The sequence below is a fragment of the Eleutherodactylus coqui genome, chromosome 1 (genome assembly GCF_035609145.1).
Source record: "Eleutherodactylus coqui strain aEleCoq1 chromosome 1, aEleCoq1.hap1, whole genome shotgun sequence".
NCBI lineage: Eukaryota > Metazoa > Chordata > Amphibia > Anura > Eleutherodactylidae > Eleutherodactylus > Eleutherodactylus coqui.
The window spans coordinates 148,830,469-148,857,096 of NC_089837.1; the positions used below are offsets into that span (position 1 = coordinate 148,830,469).

General features: G+C 44.6%; 1 protein-coding gene and 4 non-coding genes across 6 annotated transcripts; all 5 read right to left on the reverse strand.

The window, feature by feature from the left end:
* Nucleotides 1-1,904: 1,904 nt before the first annotated feature.
* On the reverse strand, nt 1,905-16,079 carry EIF4A2 (eukaryotic translation initiation factor 4A2). 2 transcript variants are annotated; one of them, XR_010792657.1, is made up of 12 exons: nt 15,957-16,079; nt 12,146-12,191; nt 11,936-12,068; nt 11,586-11,725; nt 8,728-8,896; nt 8,514-8,623; nt 7,723-7,866; nt 7,499-7,636; nt 7,213-7,302; nt 6,890-6,969; nt 6,376-6,511; nt 2,500-2,635 (listed from the first exon to the last, which is right to left on the reverse strand). XR_010792657.1 is itself a non-coding variant. In XM_066601612.1 (11 exons), the coding sequence occupies exons 1-11, from the start codon at nt 15,983-15,985 to the stop codon at nt 2,491-2,493; spliced, it is 1,224 nt and encodes a 407-aa protein (XP_066457709.1). In that variant the 5' UTR covers nt 15,986-16,079; the 3' UTR covers nt 1,905-2,490. The 2 variants fall into 2 exon arrangements, 1 of the variants encoding a protein (XP_066457709.1); XM_066601612.1 differs by lacking the exon at nt 6,376-6,511 and having other exon boundaries at nt 1,905-2,635.
* Nucleotides 6,583-6,711, reverse strand: LOC136594218 (small nucleolar RNA SNORA63). Its single transcript, XR_010788508.1, has one exon. It is a non-coding gene; the product is annotated as a small nucleolar RNA SNORA63 (small nucleolar RNA).
* Nucleotides 7,356-7,479, reverse strand: LOC136594228 (small nucleolar RNA SNORA63). Its single transcript, XR_010788515.1, has one exon. It is a non-coding gene; the product is annotated as a small nucleolar RNA SNORA63 (small nucleolar RNA).
* Nucleotides 11,798-11,865, reverse strand: LOC136594778 (small nucleolar RNA SNORD2). The gene has a single exon (XR_010788611.1). It is a non-coding gene; the product is annotated as a small nucleolar RNA SNORD2 (small nucleolar RNA).
* On the reverse strand, nt 12,290-12,357 carry LOC136594767 (small nucleolar RNA SNORD2). Its single transcript, XR_010788610.1, has one exon. It is a non-coding gene; the product is annotated as a small nucleolar RNA SNORD2 (small nucleolar RNA).
* Nucleotides 16,080-26,628: the final 10,549 nt, after the last annotated feature.

Sequence of the window (26,628 nt, forward strand, 5' to 3'; positions counted from 1 at the left end):
ACAGACCCACAGAGAACAAAGCAAGGGCTTTGAAAAACCAGCAGAAGATATTGCCGATATGCCGGCAATCTCCTGCACTGGTTTGTTTACAGGTTGCCATAGAGACCATCGGCATGTCAGAAGCAAGCCGATGGTCTCTGTGGCAGGGAGAGCTGGTTGTTAGCTGTCAGAGGATAGCTAGGTACTAGCTCTTACAGCAGAGATCAGAGAAAACCTCCGATCTCTGCTGTGTTAACTCTTTGCATGTAAAGGGCTGTCACCGCAGCATGTAAAGGGCTGTCACCGCAGCATGTAAAGGGCTGTCACCGCAGCATGTAAAGGGCTGTCACCGCAGCATGTAAAGGGCTGTCACCGCAGCATGTAAAGGGCTGTCACCGCAGCATGTAAAGGGCTGTCACCATCGGACCCCCGGAATGTGATCAGGGGTCCTGATGGGTCCCTGTGGAAGTCCCCTAAAGGGACAAAAAAAAAATAAAAAAAAACACTTGTCCCCTTTACTTTGTAAAAAAAAAAAAATCAAAAATATAAATCACACATGTGGTATCCATGCGTCGTAATGACCCAGAGAAGGAAGTTAATACATTATTTAACCCCTTAATGACATGGCCCCTTTTTTCCCTCCCCCCTGTTTAAAAAGTCACGACTTGTCCCACAAAAAGCAAGCTCTTATATGGCCATGTCAATGGAAAAATGAAAAGCTATGGCTCTTGAGACGCAACTGCAAAATTAGTTGAAATTCAATTAGACCATTTTAAAAAACCTGCCCTGGTGGGCACGACAGGGTGGTAGGAAACCCGCCACAAGGGGTTAAGACATGCACTGATTGGAGCTGGTCATCTTGCACATATTGTAGCATGTAGAACCACACATAAGGGAAAGTTGTGGCCTCCCTTCAGCACCATTAAAAAACCTAGGCTGTAGCCACACGGGCTACAAAATCTCATTACAATGTGAAGCCCATGGTTTCTTTCTCATGAGCGATGTTTTGTAGCAAGATTTTGAAGCCCATGAGGATACAGCCTTATGGTACCATTTGGGGAGGTGACAGGGACTTGGGCAATGTACTTTTATCCTCATCCATGGTCTGGGGTCCAGCACAGTCACCTGCCAAAGATCACATGCAGCATGGAAATTAACTTTCGATTGCTGTGTACAATTTCCCATAGACTTGTTTGGGAGAACACTGCTGGAGGAAGGCAACATGTTCCCTTTAAGATCAGATAGACCATTCTTAATGCATGTGCCAGAGAAACCTGTATTAAATTTCTGGCATCGCAAAAAAAAAAAAAAAAAAAAAGTGACACCTCTAGATTAGTAAGTCACTACATAGGTTTAGTATTTTTGCCCCTTGAATACCAGTTAAGATTGGCAACTACAAATTATACTAATATCACACAAGCAAATCAGGGTAGCAGGCAGAAAAAGCAAAAAATCCCCACGCTCACGGACTCCAAGGGATGAAACCAGGACTCAATGGTCCGTATTACATTCACTTTAGTAAATGTTGCCGATAAACGCATTGCATTGTAATAAAGTGAATGTAATACGGACCATTGAGTCCCGGTTTCATCCCTTGGAGTCCGTGAGCGCAGGGATTTTTTGCTTTTTCTGCCTTCTACATTGTACTACATCCCAGGGGAGGGCTGCATCCCACAGACGAGTCCAGTGATCCGGAACCCAGGGTGGTTTAACAAGCATTCGTGGATATTAAGTGCCAGTGGGCTCTCAGGATCAAGAGTTCCCCTGGGCACCAGGTGAGTTAACCCTATATTCACCTTCATTTAAAACCCTATATTCACCTTCATTTAAACCATTTAAACGATATGAGGCGCCAATACCAATTTTCTACACAAGCAATCAGCAATTTAAGCAAATACTGCTGAATTTAATAACGTTAAACCAGATACAGAGTAAATATACTATTTATTAAACATTTATATTCATGTGCAATGTGGCAACTTTACAAATTAAGCTAAACACAATAGATTGTTGGGGTTTCAGGGTCTAGCACAAATGCACTTAATTGAATAAATACATTTAAACACAAAAATTATAGGCTTTTTAATTTATTAAACTCTACATCTGTAATGTACAATAAAGGTGCATATGCTAATTTAACATAATTGGCTGATTTTATACAGCACTTATATTTTTTAGTCCATAAGTAAATTATTAAATGATAAAGAACATCAAACACAACCACTTCTCTAGAACTGCTAAATAAATGTCGAACACAAAAATGTAAAGACCCCATTGCTTTACAACCCACCCCAACAGTCTAAACTCTGGAAAGAGGATAAAGCCCGCAGCTTCACTCCCCCAGAGAAGGCGACTAGGTCGCTTTGCTTATCAAAAAAATCTGAATTTCTGATCCGTCATGAGCATTGAGACAAGATTCAATATATTTTCCAAAGAAAAGCACAATGCGCGTCGTGATTCGCCAATTCAGCAACAGCGAGTACGGCATTCAAAAAAATCTCATCCCAGGGATCAAATAAGATCAGCCACATTCATTGGCATCTCTTCCACTGTAGTATTGTAGAAAGTCTCAATATCACGAAGAATCCTCTTATCCTCCTCTGTAACAAAGTTTATGGCCACCCCTTTTCTACCAAACCGACCTCCACGGCCAATCCTGAGGAGAAACAAAGACGTTAAATGCAAAGGTTACAAGTGTCTTACAAATACAGTTTAGTTGTATTATGCAGCTTTATATCAGTTTGTGTGCCATCTCTGCGAGCAGTAAGATGGGAGACTTTCCTCTTCCAAAAGTTGAGCCGTCAGGCACTGATCAGAGGTGCACAGCTCATTACAGTAATCCTCTTGTAACTAGCCATGCACATAGCCCTTGTACCTTCCCCTTAAAGGAATCAAAAACCTGTAAAGGCAAGTCTTTATTCTGCGCACAGAACATGTTAAAACCTAATTTACAACCACCACAAGTTGTTTTGTAATAGCTAGACCAGGTACAGTAAACAGACTTAATTTTCCATGTCACATGACCCTCCGCCTGAAATACATCTCCACTTAATATCTTGGAAGCTATGCACAGGAGAAGCGGCAAATGCTTACAACAGTCTAAGCAGTGCATGATGGGAGGACTGGAAGCTCTGCACTGTATGGCTCATGTGCAGTTCAGTGTCAGAAGGTCCCATTTGCTGTATTCAACAGGCTCTCTGGTACTGAGGGGGGAGGATGGTGCCAGTAAGTTGCAGGACATTTGGGTGGAGCTACAGTGCTGGTCGGTAGACAAGGGCTATGTATGCTGGGAGTTGCAGCCAACAGCGTTCTTACTGCAGAAGTGATACATGTAAACACTGCAGCAGATAGCAGTACCTCCTAGATTTCAGCATTTCATACTATATGCAGAAAACCCCTTTAAAGTCATTAGTGAACTGCTGGCTGCATTGTATGGAAAATAACTGCAGTCTACAGAGATGTCCAAAGTGATAGGTAATCTGGTGAAGGGTCAGTTCAGCAAAAGGTTGTGCTGTCCCTCTTCATCCTCCTGAAAGGTATGAATTGACAATGACTTACCATTCCCCTTAAGAGGATGTCCCTATAGATTCCAATTAGAGTCACCTTGTACTGACATTTTACAACAGGGTCACCATTACCTTTTGCAGACTCATACATTTCCAGGAGGAACAGTTGTGCCACTCCTCTAAATAAGTGCCCCAGAATTAGTCATTTCTCAGACAATGCATTTCAGTTTAGTAGAGCAGACCGGTCCATTTCACAATTTGTGACACTGAATCCAACCACCCATAGGTTAATTCATTTTAAGCACTAGTGCTCCAAATTTAGCTGCTCATTGCAATACCCATCTTAATATAGCACATGGATGTGAGAAGAGTGCTCTACTCATACAGAAACTGCAGTCCCTTAGGCCTCATGTCCACGGGCAAACTAACAATTTAAATCTGCAGCGTTTTTCCTGCACGTGGATCCGTGCCCCATAGGGATGCATTAGACACCCACAGTTAAATACCTGCGGATGTCATTTTTCCCTGCAGGAGCGGGTCCCACGTGCAGGAAAAATCTGGACATGCTCCATTTTCGTGAGGGTCTCCTGCAGCCTTCTATTGAAGCCTATGGAAGCCGTTCGGATCTGCAGGAGACCCTCGCCTGAATTAAACTCACCTACTCGACAGTACGGGTCTTCCCTTTGCGGACGGACCTTCTTTCTTCGGCCTGGCGCATGTGCGCAACATGCAGCCGACGTGCCGAGCACAAACGCCGTGACGGAGAGAAGATCAGGCCGTGAAGAAGGAAAGATCTGGAGCGTGCAGAGAGGTGAGATTCTTATTTTCAGCCCGCAGGGCAGGAGGGACCCGCTACGGATTCTCCATGGAGCCCGATTTTCCCCATGGACATGAGGCCTTACTTGTGCACACTTGTGCCGGAGCATTACATACCTTTCCCTGCAGAATCGTGCAAGTGCTGAAAGCTTCCAGCAACAAGACTGCTGGACTAGTGGCTGTCATGCAAGCAGGGATCTTCATACAAAGACCATTTATCAATTTACACTTAGTTTCCAATGTACTGTTTGCTGAAATCAGAATACCCTTAAAGGGGTTGTCCCGCGCCGAAACGGGTTTTTTTTTCCAACCCCCCCCCCCCCCGTTCGGCGCGAGACAACCCCGATGCAGGGACGTACAGAAAGCTTACCGGAGCGCTTACCTTAATCCCCGCGCTCCGGTGACTTCTATACTTACCTGTGAAGATGGCCGCCGGAATCCTCTTCCTCCGTGGACCGCAGCTCTTCTGTGCGGTCCATTGCCGATTCCAGCCTCCTGATTGGCTGGAATCGGCACGTGACGGGGCGGAGCTACACGGAGCCCCATAGAGAACAGGAGAAGACCCGGACTGCGCAAGCGCGGCTAATTTGGCCATCGGAGGGCGAAAATTAGTCGGCACCATGGAGACGAGGACGCCAGCAACGGAGCAGGTAAGTAAAAAACTTTTTATAACTTCTGTATGGCTCATAATTAATGCACAATGTATATTACAAAGTGCATTAATATGGCCATACAGAAGTGTACAGACCCACTTGCTGCCGCGGGACAACCCCTTTAAGACAAATGAGAACTGACATGGTCTGGGGTAGCGCCCCTCTTCCTTGGTGGTCAGAGGGGTTAATGCCTAACGAGATCTCAGAAGCAGTCTAGTATTTTAACCCTCAGTAGAAAGGTTTTGTGATAGGAATGCCCACCTTTTGAACACTAAGCTTGTTACATTGGCAAACAATTTTAGCTTCAGTTATGCTGCTTAGAGCAGTTTCTTCTACAGAGGAAAACAAAAATGCCTAGTCAGTATTTAATCAGAGTCTTAGATGCTCCAGCAGCTACAAGAGCTCACTGCATGTACACCGAGAAGGGCATATGCAGCAGTTTGTGGCAGCTGTGAGAATCCCCCCCCCCCCTCCCCCCCCAAAAAACCAGTATTGTCCGTCATCTGACCACATGCCATGTCAAGAAGCTTCCAGCACATCCATTCATTTGAATGGCTACCATATACCAATTCTGCAGGGAATTAGAGGATATGCAGGTTTATAAAACTTTGCAAAGATTCCATTTTGAACCTAAAGAAATTTTAAGGCTTCATTCACACAAGCAGTTTTAGAGTAGTATAGGCAAGTGAAAAGATTGTGTCTAATAAAGCCAATGGTGTCCTACAGAAACATTCACGTGGAGGAATTTTAGAAAGACCATGTGACTGCAATGCAGGCATCTAAGGTCCATGTTGCAAGAAAAGATAGGACCTGACTAGAGATGAGCGAGTATACTCGCTAAGGCACATTACTCGAGCGAGTAGTGCCTTCGTTGAGTATCTCCCCACTAGTCTCTAAAAATTGGGGGGCCGTCGGGGAGATCTCTCCCCCCTCAACTCACCTGTCACCGGCCCCTGAAGCTTTAGAGACGAGTGGGGAGATACTCAGCTAAGGCACTACTCGCTCGAGTAATGTGCCTTAACAAGTATACTCACTCATCTCTAGACCTGACCCATCTTTGGAGCGATCTGTGCAGGAGTTTCCAAAGACACCTATGTAAGCTGGATAACACCTCCCAGTCGTGTGAATGGGCAATTTCACTATTTAAGTGAGACTTAATAGCTGGAAATCGCCTGTTCACACCATTTAGCGCAGTATAGCTGCAATCTTTTCACTCGCCTAGTCTACGCTAAAAACACTGATGTGAATGAGACCTAAGCAACAGAACACTAGATATGCTTTATTACAAGCTTTCAAAAACACAAAGAAACCCTGTAGATCAGGCATATACTGACAGCAAAGGCCAAGGCATTAATACCAAGAACTTTAGAATTGCCAACTGTTGCATTATACAACAGAATACTGATATAAAAGTGTATTACCTTTACAAGCATTAGTCCATGCTCCACTGGCCACCCTCCGATCACGACCGGATGTGTAATTTCTCCATTCGAGAAACCACATCACTTCCACAGGTCACTCAGCAGTGTTCTGGAGCAGCTGTATTCTGCTCCTCAACTATTTAAACATAAAAGCTTCATAAAAATTTTGCCTGACAATTTAGTGAAATGGCATTTTTTAATATAATTCTGTTTGAGACCAAGCGTCCCTGTCTGCCGTAAGAGCCAAGACAAACAGGGATAGTAGGAAGCAATTTATTATTTGCAGGGGGAACGACAGAACAGCACTTAACAGCTATACTGTAACTTATCCTGCGTAATGAATGCTTCCTTCAGGGTAAAAGAAAAGTTATACCTGAAGGTATTTAATGCTTTGGCATAGACCTTGCTGTATTTCACAGCTATACAAACTGCATTAATGCAATGGATCAACCAGTTTAACTGCTACACAGCAAACCATACAGCTACTGCAAAGCTACCAGTCTTTTATACAGACCTGTGAATGTAGTTTTCACGGTTGGTTGGAAGGTCATAGTTGATAACTAGGGAGACTTGCTGCACATCTATGCCACGTGCCTATAAATTAAGGACCAATATTAGAAAGTTTTGGCAGCATGAAACAGTTTGTAACTTTTGAACAAACATCTGATATATTGTAGGTTATTGCAGGTGTAGTTTGTCAGCCACAGTATAGTGGTGAACTGCAACAGTGCAGTCCACTGTGGAATGTGACTCTTACTATTCCAAAGAACTTCATGCTAGGTACAAGTAACCGTTGCAGAAGAAAAAGAGTCTTTGGGTACAATTGCCACCGCTTACCAGTAAATCAGTAGTAATCAACACACGACTAGATCCAGATCTGAACTCCCTCATAATGACATCTCGTTCCTTCTGGTCCATATCTCCATGCTGTCAAGGAAATGAGGAATTAGCCTACAAGTCAAAAAGTCACCATTTTACATCTGTATGAGACCAAGCGTCCCTGCCAGCCACAGTGAACAGTCAGGGATAGTAGGAAACAAGTTAATTTCAGCAGGGGGAACGACAACAGAGCAACACACTGCCATGTTGTAACTTATCCTGCTAGTGTCTTCTTACTACTTACCAAAGCAGATACTGTAAAGTCTCTTGCATGCATTTTCTCAGTAAGCCAGTCAACCTTTCTTCTGGTATTCAGAAAGATAACAGCTTGTGTAATAGTTAAAGTCTCATACAGATCACACAGGGTATCCAACTTCCACTCCTTTGAGAAAAGGGGAAAAAAAAAAAATGTAAGATCCATCTTGGGATTTCTAAACCTTGATAAAAACTCACCACTAGAGAGCTTACCTCTCGTTCAACATTAATGTAGAACTGCTTAATACCCTCCAAAGTCAATTCCTCCTTTTTAACAAGGATGCGAATTGGATCCCTCATGAACTTTTTGGTCACTTCCAACACATCAGTGGGCATGGTGGCAGAAAGTAACACAACCTAAAACAAAAAGGAAATATTTTGACATACTTGGGTCATTCCAGGACAAGTCACTAAAAGGGTAACACCTAACCATCTGTTTAATAAGACACTGCACACTTAGTTACTAGAATGTATATAAAAGTCTGTTCAGACCCATTGGGTCAAGAAATACAAGGGGTGGCAAACCGGTATATGAATGATCAAATTTTGGCCCTGACCAAAAAAAAAAGATAATTAATAACCATGTATAAATATATCAGGGGACAATACAGGGATCTCTGTTTATATCCAGGTCTGACCAACAAAGGGCATCCTCTAAGTCTTGAGGGAAGAAGGTTCCTACACTAACATAGAAGGGGATTCTTTACTGTAACAGCGAGACTATGGAAATTGATGCTCTAGTAGTTCTTGAGCCTATGACCTGATTGTCTGAAAATTGAGCCCTTCATATACACATTCTAGTAATGAACTGTGTAAGTTTTCTTAAAAAAAAAAAATAGATCATGGGAGTTACCCCTTTGGGTGATTTGTCCGGCAATAACTTAGTTGTATCATGTGGTTATAAATTGCTATTACTTCACTGAAGTGGCCCAACCCATAAAGATAAGCTGCATAAACCTATATACCAGCACAACAGAAAGCTGTAAAATCTTTGCTGTAATTACCTGAATGTTTGTGCTCAACTTTTGAAAGATCTCATAAATTTGATCCTTAAAACCACGGCTCAACATCTCATCAGCTTCATCCAACACAAACATTTTTATCCATTTTGGAGCTGGAAGTAAAGAATAGGACACTGAAGTTTTCTACTTCACAACGACAACCACCACAGCCACATAGAAGATAATGTAAGGCAGACAGAAGTTCTAGACTACTTACACAGGTAGCGTCTATTCAGCATATCGAATACACGGCCAGGAGTTCCTACAACAATATGAGGCGCTTCTGCCTGCAGTTTCTGCATTTCATTGCGAACATTTGTGCCTCCAATGCAAGCATGGCATGTTGCACCCATGTAGTCACCCAGGGCCAAAATTACCTTTTGAATCTAAGAAAGGATTAAATTAGTCAATTTCAGAATAAATGTACAAAACATCTATAGACAAGAGTTTGGGCAATTACAAGTTACATGAAAACCAACATGTGATAACCTTGTTCTAGAGCAATTACATGTAATGTCTCAATAGGATGGCCTTTACAGTTAGTGCAGTGTTACTGTAGGGAGAATAAAGCGATGTTGGATAGTGGAGTAGTTTTACCCATTGTGCTCAGACTGACAGCTTAAGCAAAGTTAAGACTAATCTACCAGCCTAATATTTGATAAACCCAAGGGGACAAAGTTAAATCAAGGACAACACCCTAACCAGAATCACTCAGAGGCCTCTGAAGCTGTAACTACTTTAAAAGGGGTCGTGCCAAGATAACTACCCTCCATCTACAGGCATCTGTGCTGCCCCTCCATTTATTTCAATAGAAGCACTGAAGATTGCAGGGTTCAAGACCTAGGATAAGTTTCCCTAGCAAGTCCCACTGCATGAAAAAAACCTACAGCCAGTGTCCAGCAACATCCCCTGGAAGCCATTACCCCCCCTCCCTCCAGCTGCCCATTCACACCACTCTTTCAAACATAAGGCAATATTTTGAAGGCATTAGAGAATGCCTTGAAGTGGTGCCTCTGGACATAACCATGCAGGTGTAGCATAGATGTTGTGATAAACAGCTTCATTAGCAATCTCCTGCTCTACTAAGCATGTTCATACAAGTTGTTGTAGCTGCGGTAGTTTTCTGCAGTAGATCCATTTAGTGCATCCAAAAACTACATGCATTAATTGAAGCATGCTCTATGCCCAGAACTACTTAAACATGGTTGATGTAAAACAGATTATGCAGCTAACTGACCATACCCACAAAAGTTGTCCACTGAAGCAAAATCCTCTCCCAGACCTGCAGTGTCAGAACTTGACTCTTGGTCTAGTGACCAGTCACATGGCATGAACCCCATGCACAAGTTATTGGAGGGGGCTGGCTACGCCACTCTAAAAACCCATTTAGACAATAATTGCTCAAAAGCCATCTATTGAGCAATAAATCGTGTGTAACTGCACACACATGCAGTTTTCGTTAAGCCGCCGCTCATCGTTCTCTTTCAGCGTGCTGAAAGAATGATGAGCCTTATCAGGGATTCACAGCAGGATACAGCTGATACTATTGTTTCAGCTGTATCCTGCTCCCTGATGACAGGCTGAGTATGAAGAACAGAGCGGTCCAGCTATGTTCTCCATACCCAGCACAGAGCACTCGGCTGTATAACAGCCAGGCACTCTGTGCAGAAAACATCTGGATGCAAACAAAACGCGGGGAGACCCTGCTTGTCTTCTGCATCCTTCCTGTCAAGCGCCGAGCTATATAACAGCCGGGCGCTCGGAGCATGGAACAGCTGGATGCAGAAGACAAGCGGGGACACCCCGCTTGTCTTCTGCAGCCTCTGCAGGCAGTGCAAGGTGATTGCATATCTTGAGCAATCTTGCGCTGCAAATGACAACGATTATTGCTCAAAAGTTGCTTGAGCGACATTTTTTGAGCGATCGTTGTGTTTAAATGAGCCAAGCAGAGACAGCAGAGGGCCGGCTTAGTTAAGTGGAGCAGAACTTTAAACCCTCCTCTAACACGATTGGCACAGAGTCCAAACACTATGTGACCGATGTCAGATAAGGGCCAGAAGTGGAGGTTCCAACACAACAAGTCTGTGTAAGGACTCCACATCCTTGGAAACCTTATGGTACTGCTGAGCAGTTCTAGGCTCCCTTAAAATAAGGGGAGGGAGAAAAATCATTTCTATGGGAAATAACTCAATATTTGACCCAATGCTCAAAGCACTTGAAATATATTGGGTTTGGTCTGCTAAAGCCCTGAAGGCAGCTATACACAGATTAGCATCATCAGACGCTCCATATATACGGGTGCACCGAAGGAGGCGCTGCATGTTTACTGTCCACATCCAATCCTTTATTTGGAGATAATCCTATAGCAGAGGTACGCAGCAGCTGAATATCTCCCCATCCCTATTAAGACCTACATGGTTCAGTAGCATGCATATGGTGAAGAATCTCTCAATGCTTAGACAGCCTTCAACGGAGTATGGCCAAATCTTACACCACACTACCTGCTATCCCTTTTACCGTCTCATGAGACTAAAAGCAGTGGCAAGATGATGTTTTACATACCAAACTCTAGCACCTTTCGGGTGGGTTGTATGCTATAGCCACATACATTCATTTCTTTTGCACACTCTGAGAAGGGCATCCCTGACCAAGGCAGCTCCTTACTGATTCAAAAGCCAAAAGTTTGAAGAAAACCATATGGATGTCTCAGTTCTGAAGTTCTAGTATATCCACAAAGCTCTAAACCAGGAGGGCTAAAGTTAAGCCTCTGATCACCAAGTGTGACAGCAGAACAAGCATTTCACAAGTGACATGCAGAGCACCATGAGATGAAGAGTCCATCATAACATTTTTTTGCACACTGCAGTTTCCATATTACACAACTGCATAGCAAGTCTTGTAGAGCATTAGCACAATATGGTAAGCCATATTAGAAGAATACTAGCCTAATCTAATGGCTTGAGTTTTTAAGTGGTGAGGCATTTATGGACAATGAGGCTGGTGAAGCCATCTGCACTCACAGTTGTGGAATCTGAAAGTTGTGCAGCACACAGTTGCAAGCTACCCTGTCAATACCTGTTGAGCCAGTTCTCTTGTGGGAGCCAATACTAGAGCTTGGGTCTCCTTGAGCTCAATCTCCAGCTGCTGCAGGATGGAAATGGCAAATGTGGCTGTCTTGCCAGTACCTGACTGAGCTTGAGCAATCACATCATACCCTAAAAAGAGTAGGGAGACATTTAATGTTCCCAAATATCACCTGCTTGTGTAACCCAAGACAAATTTTAAACAAGTGATCAGAAAAAAAGTTCTCTCCATTTCAGGTCAGTCCCGAAAGATGGTTACCATCATTTCACTTGTCTAGGATCATACAGGGAATTTGGAACCATCTAACATTTACAAGCGGCATGCGCAGCGGGTGTACAAACCTTTAATGCAGGGGATAATTGCTCTTTGCTGAATGGCCGAAGGTTTTTCAAAACCATAAGCATAGATTCCTCTCAGAAGAGATTCTTTTAGGTTCATGTCATCAAAATTGTCAACAATTTCATTCCAGTTGCTCTGCAGGAAGACAACAAGATTCATTTATCATTCGTCACTTACCACTGATAATGAAGCCAAACAAGTTGTATACCAACCTCAATGACACCATCGGGGTCCATTCCTTCGGGGCCTCCATGGTCTCTAGAGCGGGGGAGGGGGAAAAAGTGACATGTGAGTGAATTAGACCTAGATACTGAGCCAGCGCCTCTAGTTAGCACCTATCCAGCTACATTTTAAACAAGTGATCAGAAAAAGAGTTCTCTCCATTTCAGGTCAGTCCCGAAAGATGGTTACCATCATTTCACTTGTCCAGGAGAGTTTGAAGTACATGGAAGCAGTCCGACCCACAGCCCTTCCACAACCATTGCAGAAAGGTTGCGATATCTGCGTCATAATCTGTACAGCACATGTGCAGAACAGATTAAAAGCCTGCAAACAGGTACAGATTCCACTGTGGGATCCGATCCGTCCTAGTGCAGGCAGCCTAAGAGTGCCATGAGACTCTCAAAAGCTTCCATGCAGCTTGAATAAATCCAGTTCGAAGTCAACTGCTGATGTTTTCACAACACATTTTGGCACTTGAGCAGCAGTGAAGTCTTTTGCAGTTTTAATTTTACTTTGGTATGCCAGCTTTATGTAGTTTATAGTTTTATGCTCAAGTTTGCCCATGACTTAAAGGGGTTGTCCTGCAGCAGCAAGTGGGGTTATACACTTCTGTATGGCCATATTAATGCACTTTGTAATATACATCGTGCATTAAATATGAGCCATACAGAAGTTACACACTTACCTCCTCCTGGCGTCCCCCCCTCACTTGCTGCCGCGGGACAACCCCTTTAAGATTGCCTCACTACTGTGACTTCCTAAGGCAAGTGATTGGCTGCAGCAGTCACATGACCTGGCCAGCAGCAATCAGGCAAGGCAGTAGAAGCAGTTTTAGGTCAAAGGAAAACCCCTGTAAAGATTCCTAGCAGACGTGTCAGGAGAGGAGGAAAGTTCATACTTCTATGCCCTATAACTGTTCTGGAGCACCCCGTCTTCAAACTTTGCATTGTACTATTCATGATTCCTCCTAGAAATTGGGGGGGGGGGGGGGGGGGGGGGGGGGGGGTGTACCAACAAGCTCTTTGCTTATTCAGTGTTGGCAGTATTAAACTGCTAGGACACACCCCTTTGAACAGGGTGCAACACCCAGTTGTCAAATTATTCCTAAAGGGCCACTCCAATGAAACACATTCATGATGTGACCATTTCCCAGGTATATACAAGTCAGCCTTGACCTTGGTTAGTTATTCCTTTCCATTACAAACCCTGGCTGCTGTCCTCAGGTGGTCATGTGATCTCAATTCGGACCTGCTCAGATTTACTTAAGTCATGGTGACTCAAACTCCCAACTACTGTATTGTGCATGACCACGGTGGCTCTGAGGCCGTGATTGCAGCACGATTTTGCCCCTTGTATATCCTGCGACCCCATCGCTAAGCGATGCCATGGGTGGCGGCAGCCCAAATGCAATGTTAATTGCGTAGGGGCTGCGGGTCAGACGCTTCCATTGACTTCAAAAGGAGGCTGTCTGCAGCAAGTGGAGCAAGCTGCAGTTTTCCTTCCACTCGTGAAATCTGCAATTTGTAACCACAATGGAAAAACACATGCCTTTCACTGCCTGCGTGGATGGTGAGTGCAGCTTCTGCAATTAGAACCTGTTCGGCTGGGTTCACACAGGACGATTTGCTGCGGAATTTCCAAATGGACATTTCACACGTGGCTCCTAATCCTGGGATTAGCCAACAAAGTAGACGAGATTTTGCAAAAATCTCATCCACACTGGTGAAGCCGTCCCGATACGGCCATGCAGCACATATTAGAGACAGCATGTAGTTTCTTTTTTTCTGCAGCAGTCTCTAATCTCTATGGGGAGAGCTGGCTGCAGCGGAAATGCAGGTGGCGCTTGTCGCTTCAAGACCCACAGCTGTGGTTTTCAAGTGGAATTCTCACGGATTTTTGGTGCGGCCAATCCATGAGAATTCTGCTGGAAATCGTGTGAACCCAGCCCTCGTGTGATACCACCCGCTAAAGGCTAGTGTGTGGCTTTACTGCTGATACCAGCTATAGAAGTCAGCTCATCCTCCCGCTTTCCCTGCAGCAGAAATGGTACAGGCTCTAGCTGCCCATGTGGTGTGCTGGTGCAGCATGGGATTGATAGTAAAGAATTAAAGTAAGAAACAAGATTCCTAATAAGCATCACTACATTCCAGTGACTACAATATGAGACCCCCAGAGAGTCCATTGGAACATCTGTATTTAATGCACAACATACACTGTTTTACTGGTGCGTTTACCAATGCATTCACTGTGTATGCCTTTATATGGATTTTCAAGTATTTTACACAAAAAAAAAAAAACTGCATATATTAAGAGTATGTTTTTTAAATTGTACATAATCACATTTTTATATATAATTTTTAGGTATGTCAGAAGGGTTTTTTTTTTTAACTGTTTACTTTTTGGTCCCCATTGGGGATAAGAATTTGATTTAATTGCTCTTGTGGTATGATCTACCATAGTATTACATTATACCACAATCTTTGGAGCCATGCCTTGATAGGTAATCTATGATAGCAGCACTGGGGGCTTTCAGAAGGCCCCTGGCTGCCATGGTAACCCAACCATTTATCAGGGTATTTAAATGCCATCAGAATTGATTGAAAGATGTAAAGGGTTAACAGCTGATCAGCAGAGGTGCTAATCAATCCCTGCAGGCAGCTGTATGGTGCAGGATCGGCTCCCGATGCCCTGCATACAAGTCTCCATGATGCATCTGTAAGTCATGGAGCGTTAAGGGGTTAAAGAGGTTGGAAAACCCTTTAAAAAAAAAAGTCGATTGGAATCTTCCTACTCTTTGGCCTTATAAGCCAAGTGGACTAGAAGTAGGCAACCCACCTCAGTCAGTCATACTTTCCTCCCCCATCAGTGCTGGAAGATGCTGCCAAGTATGGTTTTATAATGGAGGACTACTCAGCAGCAGCTTCCAGCAGACACCAGGGGAATGAGGGGGACGGCAAGTACAACACTTACATCCTCCGACACAGCAGGTCACCTACTTTCAGCATGCAGGCCATTACTAGGAGGCAGAGTCCTTAAGATACCCTTGTTTTTGCCTGTTCAGTTAGCCATATGGCTCAGTGAGTTTCCCAGGACTTGCTTTATGTAATAGGAGCCTAAAGCAGTCTGCAGCGTACAGAACAGGGACTTGCCAGCTCACCACTGCTACTACTACCAGCCCCACGTGCTCACCCACCCCCTGCCGCAACAGTGTATCACAGCAGCACACAGATACCGGAGACTCATGTGACCGTACAGCACCGCTCCTAGAGCTTACATGGGTCGACAGGTAGACCTGCTTAGACACCTCCATGGGGTCACCAACAGCCCCGGCATACACAAGGAAGTCAGTCCCATCTAGTGCAGGTCAGCCCCGGAAGATGTCACCGGCGGCCCCTGCACGACACGTGTGTAGAGATCACCGCCCGCCAGCTGGAGTAACACGACCCACGTACCGGCGCCCTCTCCTCGCCGCTGTGTTGTGCCAACTGCAGTCCCGCTCCCGCCCACCCTGCGGCGCTGTCCGCTCCAGCCCACCTCCCTCCTCGGCCTGCAGAACTCTCCTTCGTACTTAGCTCGGGCGGTAACCAAGGCCGAAAGCGGGCTACCGATGTGCGCTAACCGCCGGCCACAGCCCCTATACAAGTGCTCACTAAACGCCATAATACACGTCTCTAAGCGCCATTAGTGCGGACAGCCATGAGCGGCCGGCCCGCATACCCTGCAGCTGGCCTGCCGCACCCCGGCACGTACCCGGGTAACTACAGCACATCGGTGCAGTGAGGGCAGTGAGCAATGCATTACCTAGAATAATCCGCAGAGCCGCCAGACATGATCCGCACCACGCTTCAGAGCTCAACTGAAAAGGACTAGCTGAGGAGGCGCCCGCCATTTATACAGCCGGCACTACATTTCTGAACGGCGCACGAATACCGCCACTGTGGTAGAAAGTCTCTAGCGTATTCTTTACCACGCAGCGTAGCTTGATGCAGCTCTATTCTCAGTAGCTGGTATTAAAAACTGTTTTCTCGTATGATTCGTCCAAGGAGATTCATTTCTTTGGGGGAAATGGGACTTTTTTTCACCACACTCTTTCGGTATCGCGGAAAGATATTGCAGCAAACAGAGAGTAGGTTATAGGTCTCTGAAATGCACGGGGTTTCTCTCCCCGGCCCCTGCAGAATTAGATAGGAAAGCCCCGCCTGTCTTGCGGCCGGGAAGTTTGTGTGACGTAGCGGGCAGGGTGGCGGGGGATAAGTTCCCGTAGTGATACATGCGGGGGGCATTAGTGATGGCCGGGAGTTCAGCCGTGGGATCTGACCGCATACAGACTCTCTTACCCCATGATCACGTTGATGTCCCCACAGCTGTGCCATACATGTACGTCTCGGGGAGGAGGTTAAGAATATGCTGGGAGTTGTAGTGTCTGAAGAGACTTGTGTATAACCCGGTAAATTATCTCTCACTGTAAAAAAAATAAATAAAATCTGGTGTTTTTTTTAAATTTCTTAAGGCCCAAAGTCCACGGGCGGATTTGATTTACGGAAGATCCGCAGTTCAAGCCCCCCATAGGGAAGCATGGTGGTCCGCACACCGCAGATAAAAACAATGCTCCATTTCAGCGCGGATCCGTGTGGACGGCTTCCATTGAAGTCAATGGAGGTGGTCTGATTCCACTGGAAAAGTAGGAGATTAAAAAAAATCTGCGCATGTCCGACAGCGACCATCCACAGTGCAGAAAATGTGAGGGGCGCGGCTGCCGGCAGGGTCAGATCCCGCTGCGGTCTCCCGAATGCAGAATCCAACCCACCGTGGATGAGGCCTGAGGACGCAGCCCTTTTTCTTTTTATAATATATATTTTCTGGCTGAGGGTTGTTTTTGCGGGACGAGTTGTATATTTTAATGGTACTGGTAATGGTTTAATTTAATGCGCCGTAAACATTCTAAGTGCAACGGGGAAAAAAAAAAAAGCAAATTCTGACCTCTTTATGCCTCGCTCACGCAAGCATTTTTTATATGGCTAGTTAGCCGCGTAGATCCGTCGGCTCAGAATCGCACCATCTGAAGCATTGGTTTCCAATATATTCGTTTAGATGACCAATTTTTAGCCGCATAAAAGCGTTGTGCCGGAAAAAAAAAAAAAAATAGGACCTACGTGACTGAAATCAGCGTCTGTAATTATACGCTGCCAGATAAGATAGGTCTTGCCCTATCCTTCGACCGATATGTGCTGGCGGCTCCCATAGAAGTTGAAAAAAAAAAAAAAAAGCGAGGGGTAGGGAGTTTAGCATTGTCCAATGCAGGGAAAGGCTTACAGCTGGCTCCGTTTAGGCATTAGAAGTCATTCCGAGGATTTATGTCGAGCGAGGAATATCCAGGCTGCTGCGTATTTTGTTGCTAATGCGTCACCCAGCCGTGTGAATGGACGAGAAAATGCTAATTTTGTCCGTGACTCGATTGCAGTTTTGCCATTTTCACACGTATTTCGGCTGTGATGCGGCCGGTGTGAAATCGTATCTCTTGTATACAGGAGCCCTTAGCTGGGTTTACACAGGGCGGATTTTCAGTGGAAATCTCGTGCAGAATTTCGCTGCGGAAAATATGCCTGCTAATCCCAGATTTAGCCAGCTGAGTGGATGAGGTTTGTCAAAAATTTTGTCCACATGGGACGGCAAATCTGCTGCAGCATTAGCTGGCACTGTAGCGCAGATTTACCAGCCGCAGCATGTCTATATATTTTTTCCTTTTGCGGCTGCACTCCTCTTTATGGGAGTGCTGGCCGCAACGGAAAAGCATATGGCCAAGCCGCTCCAAAACCTGCGATTTCCGGCGGGATTCTGCCCTGTGGGAACCCAGCCTTAGGGCGCGGTTACACGAGCGTAGGCGTATTTACGTTCGCAGGTGCGCATCGTTTAATCGCCGGAAAGAGCGTTTTTCGGCGATCATGACCAGAGCTAGAAAGCGTATTTTCGTTTGTTCCTACTTTGCAAACTATCTTTTCGGCCATCGAATATGCGTTGGCGCGTATTTCGGTCGCGTATGTTCCGTCTTTTTTTCGGGTTACCGTTTTTACGCGCCGTAAAATCGCCCGTGCGAACGAATACATTGGAAACCAATGCCTCAGATGGTCACGTTTATACGATTGGGCGCAAAAGCGCGCCGTTTATGCGCTCGTGTGAACGCACCCTTAGGGTAATCTTGTTTTAATGCCATACACACTGTGGCAAAAATGACATAACTTTATTCTTTGGATCATTTCAATTAAGACAATTCAAATGTATTTAATCATTTTTTGCTGTACGAAAAAAAAACTTAGGCCGCCTGCAAAGGGACACATTTGCATTGTGGAATCCAGAGCGGGCATCTGCCTCCGGGTTCCACAGCAAATGCCTTCCATAGCATGCTATGGAAAAGCGCTAGGTGATGACACGGGAAAAGCAGGGGTTTAAAAAAAAAAAAAAAAAAAATCTGTACTGTGCATGTCTGATAATGAGCCGTGTGGACCATCCGCAGAACAGAAGAGGTTGAATGAGAGGTACACAGGGGCGCCGGCCAGGCACAGGGGCGGATTCGGCTGTGGGCTCCTGCATGCGGACTACGACTCAGTCGTGTGCAGTCGGCCTTATTGTAAAAATTGTTTGTCTACGTATTCTGACCGCCATCACTTTCCGTCAGTGGAGTTGTGAGACGGCTTGTTTTATTTGTTTTGCGGGACAATCTGGTTTCTATGGGTACCATTTTGAAGTGCATACGACTTTTTAATTGCTTTTTATTACATTTTTTCTTGGAGATAAGTGGACCAAAAAATAGCGCAATTTTGGCATTGTATATTTTTTCCCCCCAAGGACTTACACTGTATGGGATAAATAATTCATTATTTTAATAGATTGGAATTTTATGGTCATGGTGATACCAAATATGTTTTAGGGCTCATGTCCACGGGCAAAATAAGAATTAAAATCCGCAGCGGATTTTAACTCTTCTCCTGCCCGCGGATCCGCACCCCATAGGGATGCATTGACCACCCGCAGGTAGATAAATACCCGCGGATGGTTAATAAAAGGGATTTAAAAAAAAAATGGAGCATGAAAAAATCTGGACCATGCTCCATTTTCATGCGGGTCTCCCGCGGGGACAAAATTCGGAATTTACTCACACGCTCCGTTTCTTCTCTTCGCGGCGGCGCCATCTTCTCTCCGTCGCGGCCGGATCTTTTTTCTTCGAGACGGCGCATGCGCGGGGCACGTCACCGACGTCATCATGCGCATCCGCCGAGCCGAAGAAAGAAGATCCGGCCGCGACGCAGAGAAGATGGCGCCGCCGCGAAGAGAAGAAACGGAGCGGATGGGAGGTGAGTTTATTCTCATTTATTCTTATTTTCAGCGCTCATGTCCGCGGGGCAGGAGGGACCCGCTGCAGATTCTCCATGGGGAATCCGGAGCGGGCCTGATTTTCCCCGTGGACATGAGGCCTTAGGGCGAGCACCCACTGGCGTTTTTTTACCTGCGTTTTGCGTTTTTCCTGCACAGGCATAGAGATAACATGTGTTCCTGTCCACTGGCGTTTTTTTTTGCGTTGCGTTTTTAACATAGGAACTGTCAGTTGCATATGTGTCCTTATTTTTCTCCATGGAAATTAATGGAAACGCCGCGAAAAACGCCGCGAAAAACGCAACCGCCAGTGGGTGCTCGCCCTTAGAGTATTTTTTTTTATAAATATGGGTAAGGGCTTATTCAGACGACCGTATATCGTCCAGGTTTTCACACCTGGCCGATATACAGTGGCCCTCTCTGCAGCCGGGAGCAGTGCACTGAGCTCCCGCCGCCGCCTCGGCACTATTTGCAATGGGAGGGGCGTGACATGGGTGGAGCTAAGTCACTGAACTTAGCTCTGTCCACTCCCATTGCAAATAGTGGAGAGGGGGTGGGAGCTCAGTGCACTGCTCCCGACTCTTTCAGCCTCCTCCCCCGGCAGAGAGGGACACCGTATACCGGCCAAGTGTGAAAACCCAGCCGATATACGGTCGTCTGAAGCCGCCCTAAAGGGTATTTTAAAAAAACTTTTAGTATTCTTTATATTTTACAATAATTACATTTTTTTTTTACACGGATCATTACTTTAAAAAAAAAGTCCCCTTAGAGGACTCAAAATTGCAATTGTTTGATTGCTCATACCATATACTGCAATACTTCAAGATTGCAGTAAATGGTATTTCTACTGGCATTCTATTAGGCCGCAGGCTTGTCCTATTAGCCAGAAATACATGACAGGCCTCGGCTCCCTTCAGAAGGTCCTGGGCTGCTGCATTGACAACTGAGCGACACCTCGCAATCTCATCCTGAGGGTGTCGGTTGGCAACCATGAATGCTGATGGGGTATTTAAATACCACTGTCAGAATTGGCTGGCGAATTTATAGAGTTAATAGCACTAAGGAGTGTGAGCGCTGATCGGCTATTGCAGGCAGTTGTCAGCTGTCAATCCCCCTCCATACAAATCCCTCACTTGGAGGATGTACATGCATGTTTTTTAGGGGAAAAGAGCTAAAGGGGTATTCCTGCCCCAGAAAAAAATATCAGAGATAGTGTATCTATAAGACTACTTTCATAGCATAGCAGGCTTTACTTCTGAACAAATGTCACCAGTGAATGCAGTCATGGGCTCCATGTCCTCCTTTGCATCCAATATTAGGAGGGAAAATAAAGACTCATGGCTTTAGTCCCATCAAGTTTCAAAGAATCTTTCAGTGAATATCCAGGCCTGCCATAGTGACTGTGGAGCAAATGAGACATGTACGTTTGTTAATAAACAGGGGGAGAGTCTATCACCTATTGTTATGGAAAGTGTAGATTGCTCCCCACTGAGCTCATGTCTAGTTGATCAAGAGACTGAACCCACGGAGATCATCATGGAACATAATCATGAAGTTTTGTCTTTCCTGTTAATTTTATCTCCACATTGCTGTAGCATCTAGGGATTACCATGGTTGTATCACAATTGATTGGAAAACAAAAAATATAGATATTTCTTCACCAAAAGCCTGTTCTCCAGAAAATCTGTCAGAACACCCCCATGAATGAGCTGTTGGGGACCTTGAAGTATCAACAAAATTACCATCCATATACAAGTACAAAGAATTTGCTGATGTATGTAATAGAAAGAGTGCTGACAAACAGCATCCACATCAACCCCCCTGTCCTGTGACACTGTTACCTGGTACACCCAAAACTCTTAGAAGCATATATTCATTGGCAGAGCCCAAAATGACAGCCCATGAAGTGTAACTGCCATTACAATTTTCTTTTTTTTTTAATGTACAGAATAGGTGATTCTAAGCATTTTTGCAATAGCCTATTCTGTACATTTTTCCTTCAAAACCCATCTTCTGCTTTGCATATAGGAGAAATCATTGCAAGTGAAATCCATATTTACTTAACTGCATAGCAGAAGATGGAGCTCCAGCTGTGCCTGCGCTGTTGTCTCTAGTGAAGCTGCAGTTAGCTGACCCCATTATAGCACCTTAGTAGGACTCATGTCCACAGGCATAATTGAATCGCGGAATCCGCGGGGGTCTCCTGCATGGATGATCCGCACTTCAATATGCCCATAGATCATCATTAGGCATCCGCAGGTATTTAAATACCTGTTAATGCCATGCTCCAGTTTTCTGCAGATCCCGCAGGGATGGCGTCCCTTGAAGTCAATGGAAGCCATCCGACACACCCGTAGCTGACACTGCGGGCAGGCCATGGGAAAGCAGAAGATTTTGAAAAAAGAAAACAGGCACGGCGCATGAACGGGGAAGGGGAGACGCGAGTAACTGTTCATTTGTTATTTTAATGTATGGGGTACCAGTGACGGGTCTCCCCTAACTTGGACAACCCCATTAGGGTGACTATCCACTAGCGTTTTTTTTTTCTGCTGCAAATTCGCAGCGTTTTTTCTTCAATTGTCAAAAACACGACGCAACGCAACTTGCGTTTTTGGTGCGTTGCGTTTTTAACATTAGAAAGTCCCATTGACAAAGAAAAAAAACGCAGCGAATTTGCAGCAGAAAAAAAAAAAAAAACGCTAGTGGGTAGTCACCCTTAAATGAAACCTGCTTTGTATATTTTATTGATCTTACAAACATAATTCTCTCTTCTGTGCCCCACATCTATACCCAGCGCTGCTTAATAGTTCTATTTTACCCCCGCTGATTTTTCCCCCAGCGACACACTGCGTATGGAGAAGCTGTTGGATTCTGTAGATGGCTTCTCCTCCTAACAGTGTCCATTCACTGCTGGACCCCATGCGCTGACAGTGAACTCAGTGTATTTGGGTGTACAGTACTGTATGTCACCATCCGATAAAAAGAAAGCTCTTTCAGTGCATTGCTTCCCATAGGGATCGAACATGCTATGAAGGTGAGAAGCCGTCTGCAGCATAGAACAGCTTCTCCATACACAGCGCACTACCAGGATAAGTGCAGCGAAGACAGAGGAAAAACTATTAAACATAGCGTTATGGATAGATGCAAGGTGCAGAAGAAAATATGTTCGTAAGATCAGAGTCACGTGAAGATTGTATTGGAACAGCTAAGAGAACAGTAACTATATGAAATTGAAGAAATGTGAATTTCATCAGAGATACAATTCTTATAACCTTACAGCTCTGTTGATAGCCTTTGTGGCCTTTACTTTATATCCGGTTGTAGCCTTTAGCCTTATAGCCTGTGTGGCATTGGCATTATGGCCTAAATATCTTTTATGACTTTATCTGTAGCATTTATTGCTTTGTTGGCTTTGCCTATAGCCTATGTGGCCTTTCTGTTTTTGGCCCTGCGGCCTAGTGGCCTTTGGGGGTTTGACCTTTTATCGATTGTGATTTACCTGTTGTCTATAGCCTTTGGGCTTTGCCTATACCCTCTATGAGTTTTAATTATGTCCTCCGTGCTGAACCTAGGTACTAATAGAGATTGAGCTTAGCCTAGGACTTGTGGCCTCTGGGTCTCACCCATGCATATTGGTCTGTAGGTTCATGGCTGAGGAGCTTTGCCTATGGCTCTATGAACTGCCTTTGACTTCTTGCCTCTAGGCTCTGCCTATGATCTGTTTACTCCTATCCTCTGTGTTGGTCTGCTGGACAGGGATCTGTGATTTTGACAGGTGGTCTTCAGTGGAAAGACTAGACAAAGCCTCCTTTCCTCACCACACATCCTCAGTAAGGGCCCATTTACACATAAAAATGATCATTTAAAAGATGGCTTTTGAGCGATAATTTTGCATAAACTACTAATTGGTATTAATGCCGATTAGTAGCTTATTAATGCGTGTGAGTCACCAGGAGCTATATTCAGAGAACAGCGGGTGGTCTGTTTTCTGAAAACATTTCCTTTGTTTTGCCACAGGGCTGACAGCTGAGACAATGTTATCAGCGTTCCCCGTGGAGAACACACCCTGAAGTCCCTGCTATCAGCTCTTCTGCTGAACAATGGATTTTATGCCAAATATAAAATCATTGTTCGGCAGAACAGTAAAAGATGAGCACATTTACATGCAACAATTATCGCTCAAAAGATGGCTTTTGAACAAATTTAAGCGATAATCGTTGTGTGTAAAAGGGCCTTTAGGTATCTATAGTAAAGAATACCATTGTAAATCTGAGGTAAGACTGTTCTGATGATTGATGCAACAAGATGACAAATAGATGGAAGTTACAATTTACTTCCAATGGGAAATGTTATATAAATAATTCTTCCTGAAGTTTCATCCTTTGGCTATCTACACATGGGCGAGCACCATATCGGGCCGAGAAACTTGGCCCAATATCGCGCTCCTCAACCTGCATTTTACCGGCGGATGCGATCTTCAGGCAAAAACGTCTCGCATCGCTTCTATGAATTTCCGATCCTCTCATGCGAGTTTCACACACGATAGTGGAACGGAAGTGTTCCCCATTGATTGCAATGGGAGACAATCGCACTGGCATGCACATTGCACGGCATGCGAGAGCCGTGCAATGTATTTAAGGGCGAGGCGAAAACAGAACATGCCACAATATTTTCCCTTGCCGCATTGCAGTGAGGGAAAGCATTGCTCATGTGTATGACTCCATTCAAAAGAATGGAGTTCATATTCGCGTGAGTCCCGCAACACAAAAGTGTCACGAGATTCTCTGGGTGAAACCAGCCTTATGTGGAATAGCTACAAGATGCTTTCATATTCTGGGACAGTTATTTTTGATAAACTGTCTTCACGGACCTCCCTACCTTTAAAATCGAGAACTCATTTGGCTTAGATTTGTCCTAAGTACAATATATTGCTGTAATATTGTGTAGAAGTATGTTTCTTTTTCTGGGAATCATACTTCCCAAGAACAATATTAAGCCCTTAAAGACAGTCCCCCTCCCCCCCCCCCCCATTTTCATTTTTGTCTCCCCTTTTAAAAAAAAAATCATAACTCAACGTAGCTGTCTGAGGGCTTGTTTCACGCGGGACGAGTTATATTTTTCAGTGATACTATTTAATGTCAGCATAATGTACTGAAAAATGTTTAAAAACTTCTTAGAGTAAAATGGAAAAAAAAAAAACAACTAAATTCTGCCATCTTTGGGTGCGTGTTTATATAGTTATCTTTTTTTTGCTTTACTACTTTTACAGCTATAACGTTTTTATTTTTTCACCTTGCCTCATTTTGTGCAGTACGTCCTGTAGTTTCCGTTGGTGCCATTCTGGAGTACATACGACTTTTTGATCGCTTTTTGTTACATTTTTTCTTGGTGATGGGGGTGACCAAAAAAAGACAATGCTGGCGTTTTTTTTCCTCTCTGATGAAGTTCACTGTGCGGAGTAAATAATGCATTCCCTTGATAGATCTGACCGGCTGGGCACAGGGTTGGATTCCGCTGCGGTATCCCGGAGCTGGAATCCGACCCATTCGTGTGCAGGCAGCCTAACTGTAGCTCCATGCTCCAGCTGTTTTTAAGGTGCTTTAAATCAGACTGTTATATTTTCACATGGGCAAACACTTGACATCCTGGTGACCAACAACTGCCATAGTATTCTTTTTGACACAGCAGCAGTTAAAGGGCTCCTGCCAAGGGGCATCATGACAACTACAGCAGCATCAGAGGAGAATGTAGAGCTTCCTTTACCATTTCTGCCTTCCATCTCCAGTCCTGTATGGAGAGGAGGATGAGGCACTGGTGAATTGGGGACCTCCCATTACCGCAGAAAGTCTGGAACTGCATTATCTGAAAACTGCAATGGTAGCTATCCTTACCAAACTCGACATGGACGAACTGCTGTGGAGAAGAGAATGGATAAAGCAATCTGGAATTGATGCCTAAAGATTAGAAGAAGTGCTGTATAACTGAGAACAAGGAATAGAAATCAAGTTTTGGCAGCAATGTTGCCAACCAGATGGGTGAGGTGGGCAGGGGCATGACTTAAGGTTGAGGGGCCCAGATGCAAAAGTTCAGCTCAGGCGCTCTCCTGTACCTATACCTAAATTGTGCTGCATGCAGCTGCAAAATGAATTTGCATGCATGATGTAGCCCCTTGGCATAAGCTTTCCAAATATGACTCATTTCCAGGACTACATGAAAATTTGTTTGTAGCCCCTTGGGCCACTTCACATGACCAGATTCTTACTGTGGAATCCACAGCAAATAGCATGCTTTGAAAGGTATGTAATATCGCTTTTTCCTTCCCACTCGCGGAAATGAATTGCACATTCCGTGCGCATAGGAAAAATCTCAGCATACTCTGTTTTGCTGCGGACTATGTACTGCGCATGACTGATGGCGAGCGTGCACAGTCATCCACAGTACAGAAAAAGCAGGTACGCGGGGTCAGATCAGGATTCCCTTGCGGGAACTGCATGCAGAGTCCGGTACTTCCATCTTCATATTTTTTGTTGTATTTTTGAACCGCAAATAAAAAAAAAAAACATTAAAAACTGCATGTGGTATTGAAAAACCACATATGTTTTTAAGAAACTGCATACACTATTAAATACCGCCTGTGTATTTGATGTGGTTTTTAATTGTGTGTAAAGTGTGCAATTATATACAGGAGACCCCCAGGTTATACCAGCATGGTCCATATCACTATATACAGGGAGATGTATAACTTATACCAGCTGTACATATATAATTATATACAGGAGATCCAGAGGCGTAACTTGAAGCTTCTGTGCCCCAGTGCAAAATCTGTAACAGGGTCCCCAACTATAATGCTTTTAGCATAGTACTGGGTTCCCAATATGGAGAAGAGAGGCCTTATGGGCCCCCTAAGGCTCCTGGGCCCAGGTGCAACTGCATCCCCTATAGTTACGCCCGAGGAGATCCCCAAGTTATACCAGCATGGTCCATATTACTATATACAGGAGATGTATAACTTATACTAGCTGTAAATATATAATTATATACAGGAGATCCCCAGGTTATACCAGCATGGTCCATATCACTATATACAGGAGATGAAGGTGTAAAA